The sequence below is a fragment of the Malaclemys terrapin genome, chromosome 1, assembly GCF_027887155.1.
Source record: "Malaclemys terrapin pileata isolate rMalTer1 chromosome 1, rMalTer1.hap1, whole genome shotgun sequence".
Lineage (NCBI taxonomy): Eukaryota > Metazoa > Chordata > Testudines > Emydidae > Malaclemys > Malaclemys terrapin.
The window spans coordinates 31022210-31030896 of NC_071505.1; the positions used below are offsets into that span (position 1 = coordinate 31022210).

At 35.4% G+C, this 8687-nt stretch overlaps 1 protein-coding gene across 3 annotated transcripts in view; it reads left to right on the top strand.

Moving 5' to 3' along the window:
* GRAMD4 (GRAM domain containing 4) overlaps positions 1–4564 on the top strand; it is a 110986-nt gene extending 106422 nt beyond the window's left edge. For all 3 annotated transcript variants that reach the window (XM_054019531.1, XM_054019540.1, XM_054019548.1), the window contains exons 17-19: positions 270–354; positions 2072–2140; positions 3504–4564. In XM_054019531.1, coding sequence (XP_053875506.1) covers positions 270–354; positions 2072–2140; positions 3504–3605 — 256 coding nt within the window. In that variant the 3' untranslated portion in view covers positions 3606–4564. The remainder of the gene's footprint in view (positions 1–269; positions 355–2071; positions 2141–3503) is intronic.
* The last annotated feature ends 4123 nt before the right edge of the window (positions 4565–8687 follow it).

Here is an 8687-nt window from a genome sequence, read left to right on the forward strand (position 1 = left end):
GACTTTCACTGTAAGGATATGAGTACGAAATGTTTGTGCATGCAGTAGATTACTGATCTTTTAGTGGAATTAGAAGTTCAACTGATGGAGTTTGAAAGTTTTTGTTTTAACATAAAATCATAATTGGAAGTGACATTTTCACACAATTTCTTGCAGGGCTGTTTTTAATGTAGAGAATTTCAAAACTCTTTGGAAGAAGGCAGAATTTTAAGAGTTTTGGTTTTCAGATTATTGTACCAAATAAGCACTTTTTCCCCCTTTGTTTTCAGTTACTTATGCTTTGAAAGCTCCAAATCTGGCTCTTCTAAGAGAAATAAAGTTATTAAACTAACGGAGATAACAGATATTCAGAAGGTATGTCTTTGTTTTGTTGAGTGTACAGTAATATGGGAAGATCACTTTTTTTGTTCCATTGCAAATTTTACTTTGTTTTCAAGGAGTGTATCTTTAAGAATCAGGTGGTGGGGCTTTTGATTTTTATAATGCAAGTAGATATGCAATCATCTGAGCAAAGGTGACAAATTTATAAAACTATTTAACTGAACATTAGGGTTTTCTTAATGCAAAATTGGGATGAATGCGAAATAATGCAAAGCAACTCAGTTGAATCTTCCAGCAGAAGATGTTTACAGAAGTGTATGGCATGCTTTGAACTCACAATAGCTCAAATGCAAACATTAGGGTTCTTTTCTGATGGTACCTTGAAAACCAGTCTTTTCCTATTGAAGACTGATTATAATATAAAACTAAGCTGGAAACTGTGACTGGGTTCTTCTAGTTCAGTTTCCTGAAATCCTCATTCTTCCCTATTTGATTTCATGGAATTGAAGGTCAGAAGTGACCATTAGATCAACTAGTCAGACCTTCTATATATCACAGACCATTAAATTCCATCCCTGTTTTGAGCCTAATAACTTGGGTTAAACTAAAGCATTTCAATCTTTGGGAAAGTAAATTTTTGTGCACCAGAGGCAGAGTACAGGAGAGACTGAGGTGTCCCCACGACAGGTCCGTGGCCCCTGAAATGGCAGGGAATTGATTAGGTGGGATATACCCAGGTGACATTTCACTTCCTTCTCAAACTGTCCCTCCAAAATTGAAATTCTTTCCTCCTGGTGCCTCTTTATCGCTACTGACAGGTGAACTGCCCTTCCGATCTCAAACTCTCAGCCTCGGTTATGTTTGACTCTCTTCTGTCTCTTAGTATGTCATCATAGTTACTTTGTCACCAAAATTTTACCCTTTTCCTGCTCTCTTAAAATCCTGATCCATTCCAAATCCCTGTCCTATGTATTACTGTATCCTGCTTCTTGCTTCACCCCCTCCAGTCCATCCAGAATGGGGCTCCGTACCCTCCTCCCCCTTGACTTCAAATTTTTGTCCAGCCTCTCATACACACAGCTATCTCCAGTATTGTGTCTAAGTATTCTTTTCCTCTACTTTAAATACTTCCTTAAATCCTGTTGTTTCTTTATCAGTAATCTCTCTTTCATGCTGACCCAACAGTGGCAAAGATGCTCTCCAGCTCTCGTCATTAGGAATGATGGTTTAATCTCTTGTGGGGCCTTTTAGGTTGTAGGAAATAGACTGAAAACTGAACAATCCCACAAAAGACATGCCCCAGCAGAAACTTACATTCTTGAATAGTATTTCTGGCACTTCCTTTTGCTTGCCTTTGGTTTCTATTCAAGTGGTCCACTCTTGCTACAGTACTTATGAGAGGCAGCGTACAGTACGTAGTTCATTGGATTTTCAGTGTACTGCTTTTGCATGATGAGGATTCTTTAGCCCAATAGGAAGCTGATTCCTGCCACTGTACCTCTGAATTGTCACTTATCTATATTTCACCTTCATAGTATCAGTTTGTGAATTCTATTTCATTTGGAAAATAATCTTTGCAGTTGTCTTTTTAAATGCCATGTCTGACACTTTAAACACTATAAGTAGGCAGCTTTTAGGAAAGCTTCAGGGGTGGGTGGGAGGATCCACAGTAGATGGGTTACATCACATTCTCTTTCATGCCCATTTGTAATTGTTCAGCCTGTAAAATATCTTTGTTTGTTTTTTGTAGTACAAAGTGCTCTCTGTTCTCCCAGGGTCAGGGATGGGTATTTCAGTATCAACACCATCTACACAAAAAGTAAGTAGCCAGCTCTATCTGTATTGCTGCACTGCACCCTCATGTGCTCAGGGTTCCTATTCTGTTTTAAAAGCAACATAAATGCCCTCCATTTCTTTATAGCTTGTGACAGGGGGCGGTGTGTGTGTGTGTGTGTGTGTGTGTGTATGTATGTATGTATGTATGTATGTATGTTTAAAATTTTTGCTCTCACTCTGTTTTATTTAGTTTAATATATTTTGGAGGCTGAGTGTATCTATTCTATAGTATCGTTGACCTTGTCTGACTTGGTTCATTCCACTTGAATGAAACAACTCTGTTTTAAAATGGATTTACTTCATCCCCTCACCTGTGGTACCCACAGCTCTCTTATGCCAAACTTAAATTGACCATTTTTTTTACCAACCTTCTTCATGGCAATCATAGGAGCTGTTAGTAACACTGCTGCAAACATGTTAGAACTGGAGGCCGCATTCTCTGTATGTAGTGCCTTGGGGTGATGGTGTCCACAATGCACTCAAAGAGTAATATAATTGGGGTATTTTGAAGGCCAATGTGAATTTTGACAGGTCCTCCAAAGTGTGGCTGAAATCTACCAAGTTTTCCAGCTTCAGTCATGTGACTTTTCCAAGAACCTATGAACTAAAAATTGAGGAGGGTTATGTTGTTTAATAAGCACTTAAGGTTTACAAAAAGCCATTCTAATAAGCCGGGAAATATTATTGAACCTTGATAACTAATCAAACTCATAGTTTGCAAAGAGGTTTCTTCTGATTCATATGCTAGTTAGTGTGCTGATCCTTCTACACCATGCCTGGGCATGCATTTGAAAATTATTTTTTTTAAAGATAATTTTAATAGACAACTAATTACTCAGGAAGTCTAAATTGGAAATCCACTGACCTGAAACTCGGTGCCACTGTGCCATTTTAGAAATCATAAGACTACTTTAAAAGAGCTCTGTCTCTGGTTATCAAGAAGGCTTTATAGGTCCCAAGTAGTTGGAAAGTGAAATAGGACAATTGGTATAGAACACCTATGAACATTCTCTGCAAATGATAGTTGTGATCCAGTGCACTGTCAGAGGAAAATGGTAAATGGAAATGAAATATCTGGGGGAGGTTTTCTTAGGAATTGAACACTGAACGGATTCTTAGACTTTTAGGAAAAAGCCCCTTCTAACTTCCATTCAGATCCTGTTCATGTTTCACTGGACCAAAAAAACCTAAAACTCTCTAATAAAGGCTCCTTAAAAAGGAAGGGGGGAGAAAGGTGTTAATTTGAAAGAACCTGGTCAGACTTGTCTAAAGACTTCAGGAAAATTTCTGATTTCCTTTAGCCTATAATTTGGTTTGATTTTTTTTTTTTTTTTTTTGTCCTGTAGCCATTAGTGTTTGGTGCCATGGTACACAGAGATGAAGCTTTTGAGACCATTTTCAACCAGTATGTGAAAATAACCTCTGCAGCATCGAACAGCGAAAGCTAGTATCTTATCTTCAGAAGATCTAGAGGAGACTTTATTTTACAACTTGGTAGTGAAAAATTGAACATCCTCATCTATTTTGCAATAATTTTTCTTGTCATATGGTTTATATTCTATCTGTTACATGAATCAAGTGTATTTTATATATGCCTTCATGTTTGTTTTTAAGGTTTTTTTAAAAAAACAGTGAAAGTGCTATCATCACTATTAGCCTTGCACATTAAGCACTTTCACTGTTTATTTACTGACATTAAAAGCTAGGAAGATACTTGGAGAACTGACTAGATATCAGACAGACGGGAACAGATTCATCCCTTGGGTATCTCCATTGATATCAGGGATTAATTTTGCCCACTGTCTGTTGTTTTTGCATGAGTTGAAACACATTACAATAATCTGGTGTATGTTTCTTGAGTACAACAAGCACTGAATTGGGTACTTTATGAAACCAGTATCAACACCTAGGAAATATCACTATTAGCTGGTAAGAATATTGATATTAAGGCAATTTTTCTTGCTGATTTCTGTACTCTAAAAGGGTTTATTTTTGAACAGTTTGACCGGATTCAATTTTTCCTGCATACATAGTTTCAAATTCCTTGTACAGTGAATTCAGCATTACAAAGCAGAAGGAAATGTTTGGAACGCTATCTTCCTTTTCTGATCAACCAAAGTACAAGAGGAAGAAAAGAACTATCTGTTTTTTGAGGGCAGCAAAACTTTGTTCTTAAAATGTTAGGCAACTTATATTTGTATTCCTATTGATATTTGTCATGGAAGGGCTCAATAATTGTACTTGTACATATAATGTAGCAAGATGCACGTACATTCATGCAAAAAGACTTACTGGGCATCTTTTTGTGATGCGGGGGGAGTTGGGAATAATTACGCCCAAGCAAAACTTGAGATCAGCTTCGTATGTTATCTATTCATTTATATTTGAGATTGTGGGGGCAGGGAGGGTTTGTCCCTTGTAACAGAAATGTCAGGATAGTGTAGCAAGTGAAAGCATTATTTCCAGAAGAAATTATTCTATTTTGATCTCCCCTTTCTTTATTAAATTTTTCCAACAATAGAACCTGACTTTGCCAAATGGAGCAGTGACACTGGGCCTACCTTCTCCATAGTTTTTTCTCTATTGACGGGCAATGCATATAATAACATTAGTCTTACTTGAAATTTTGAAAGTTTGCATAACTTTACTATTAAGCCCATCTGAGAGTTTAGAATTTCATCTGCATTCTCCTAAAGGCACAGCAGAATGTATACAAGCCCCCCAGTATATTTTCTCCCTACTGCATCTTTTGAGTTTAGTAGTATTTTTCTTCCCATAAAACCGATGAAGAAGATAATTCTGTTAGCCTATCTAAAAAATGTTGACTTTAAAGACAATACACTTCTTAGTTTCTAGTTAAACAAGTTTTATGGGACATCATTACCTGGAAGATCTTTAAACAAACTCCAGGGTTACATTCAGTTAAGTATAACAACAATACAAAGATCCAGGGGAAAATGGCACTCTGAAACTGTTGAAACCTATTTCAAAGTGGCAGTGAAGATAATTAATTTTAATATTAATATGAATATTTAATGACAGTATTTCTCCATGTTGTATTTAAAGTTCATGTGCATTGGGACTCACAATTGAATATTTAAGGCACAACGTTGTTCATGCTAAAGCTCTGTGCTGTAGACATAAGTATATAAATATGTAGCACAATCTATCTTAAAGAATTTAAAATTAATATCCATGCACTGAGTTCAGGAAATCACTTAATCATGTATTCAAATGTCCTGAATAGTTATGGACTTTAGGACATGCTTAAATACAGTACAAAGGGGGATGTTTTCCTGAACCAGGCCTTGAAAGTTGACAGTATAATTTAAATTGGTAGGAGATCCAATTACCCACTATATAACAAGGATGTTAACCAAATACCATTTTGAAGCTACTTTCATTTGGCAAATAGATATTCATTTGGCATATACAGGCTTATATTTAAGTAAAAATATTACTTTTAATTTTGCAAATTTTTATTTAAAAAAGCAGTTTGATTTAAAGAAGAAATTGTCATTTATCCTACAGCAATTTATTATATAGTTAAACTTTTATAAAGCCTCCTTTAAGAATCAAAGTGGCAGATGAATTACAGTAAGTGGCGAATAAATAAGCATTTATATAGCGTAATGTTATGTACAACTTAGTCATATTCATAGTTCATTCAGTTTGTCTTAAAATCCCTTGGGTGTTTGTGAGGTTGTCATTTTTTGAAGAAACAGAAGATTATATTTTTACTGAGCAAGTGGTTTTTCTTATTTTTGTATCATTTTCAAATGTAATTTTTACCTTCACTCTGGTCATAAGGCACTGGTTTCAGTGTAATTGCCGGTAACTGCACTTATTACCTCCTCCCCTCACTGACTGACTGACTAGTATGTAATATTGTCCTATATTCTGGTTCCTGAAAGACTAAAATATTGTTGGGTTGATGATGCCAGGACAGTTAACAAGACTCATTTTTAAAGTAGTAGTAAATCATTTGCCATCTTCCCAGACTTAGAATCCTCCTTCAGAAAATATACTCTTTTAAAACTTTAGTTTGGTCAACAAAGATAACCGTCCTACTAATGCTAATTTGTCATTCAAAATGAATCTGCACTTTAACAATATGTATTTAAAAAAAAAATTGTTAAAGCAGTAAACTTATTGCAAACTACAATGCAACATTGGTTCATTCTGATAAAAATAAAATGAACTGGATTTTTTAAAGAGTAAAATGTGTAATATAACTGATTAAACATTCATGTATATATTTTCAAAGTTCACTTTACATTAGGTTACTAGAATTACTGCAAATTAACTGCTCTCGTGTTACATAATTAAAGGCACTAAACAATAACTTCAGTGCTCTTACTTGTGAGTATTGCTACACTTTTGTTTCTCCCGAGTCCTGAAATGCTGGGAGGCAGTGGGCAATTACATAATTTACTTGTGTAATTACACTGAAGTTAATAATTTAAAATTTACCTTCCTACATACAATTTGCAGTATAGCCGCCTTTTTGATTCAAGGTTGAGTGGTGCCACTTAATGTAAAGTGTTACTTTTTGATAGCAAAAAGTGATGTTTTTGCCATACTATTGTTCATTTGCTGTCATTTGTTGTAATTCTGTTGATGTATATGGTTTATTGTTGGATCATTCACATTTAATTGGTTTAACTTCTTTCCTAGAAGTGTAGTGGTTAGTTTGAGTTCCTTTCAAGAAAAAAAAGGGAGATGAAAACTTACCACATTTATTATTCATCAGTGACCATTTAAATACAAATTCCTGATGAAAAGCTCAGATACAACATCATGTTTTTCTGTACTTAGTCATTCTTGTGAGGTCAGATTGAATATAAATGAGCTACTTATAAGTGGCAACATTGCACAAAAAAGCCAGCAGCAAAACCTTATTACTGTCCATGCAGACCAAGAGAGAAGATATTTTACGCGAGAGTGAAGAGGTGAATGTGTGTACTTTTTTTTTTTTTTTTTTTTTTTTTTTTTTTGGCAACTTAAACTCCTACAAAGAAAACTGGTAGTTTTTATTGAATTCTGTAAATTTTGGCAGATATTTAATTTCTGTTACTAATCATTGAAATAGAATGGATGTTAAAATAGTTTTTATGTCTGAAGTTTGTCTATTTTGAAGTTGTAAATAATTATGCATTGGCAGTGTAACTTTTGTTCAACAAAAGACTTATACTGTATGAAGAGTTGAAATAATGAAACAATTTGCCCTGTACATTTTTTAAGAATCTTGTTTGTTTAAAAAAAGTATTGTATAAATTATAATTTTTATTTAAATAAACCTAAAAATGCTTTGTGCTAACAGGTATGTTTTTAACAACTTTTCATCCTTCAGTGCAAGCATAGTCTTTCTTGATTTCCACAGACTGAGGTTAGTGTGTAAATTTTTTTTTGGTATGTTTTTATAACCCCATCAAGAAGATCAAATAGGTAACAGGTTTTTATAAGTAGCAATATTATAAAAATTCAAGCAACAGCTCATATCTACAAACCGTTATTGAATTCGTTCATATGGCTTTTTTGATATTAAGAAAAAGATAACATTTTTCTGTCTTCATGCTGTTCAGATTTTTTTATACATATTCTTTTTGCAGTGGTGGCCCTTAACATTTTCTGGTTTTATCTAAGAGAAATAAATATGCTTACCTGAGAATATGATGTATTCCCTTCTACATGCCTGTATTTACTGTAAGAAACACCATGAATGTTACATATACAATTGGCAAGAGTTCACAGCCCACCCACTGTAACTATCTATTAGTATGCACGTTTGGTTTTTAAAAAGTATGCTCATTCAGAATGTTTTATCAAACAAATAAGCATTGTTTAATAACTTTGCTAAACATTTGACGTGTCTACATTATATTGCATTTAACACAAATGAATGTGGATGAGGAAAGAATATTACCCATACATAATACAAATTTCCCTAGTTTCTGGAAAGACGCCCCCCCCTTACCACCACTCCTTTCCTCCTCTTCCTCACCCCCCCAAAAAAAAGTCTGTTCACAAAATAAGTGGGGAAGAGAGAAATTTTCCTGTTTTGATCCTTTATTAAGGGCTAAGTTCCAGTCCCTCACTATAATCATACTAGCTGGATTTTCCCCAAGAGAGTTCCACAGGGCCTAGGAGAGATAGGAGGAATTCCACTTCCAGATCAGGTTGTGCCATGGGCTATAGTTACCCTGCTACCTATGGACACACTGTGTAAGGGGTGGGGCGCACTAGGAAATCCCATAATCACTGATCCAGTGGCCACTCCTGCACCTGATTCACTCCTCTGCACTGATGTGGCTGAAGCCTCCAACAGAGCATGCTTGTAGTGTCCATGGTGTTGAGAGATTTTGCACAGGTCAGTACATCCTGAGCCTCTTGTGTAGCAGCACTGCACCAGTTCCATGGCCTGTTGGAGTACACATGCCTCTGCCGCCAGTTGATTGGTTTAGAAATACAAAACCAGCGGTTTGAGACTTCACAGATTAACTAGTCCAACCATGTTGCTGTGCCACAAC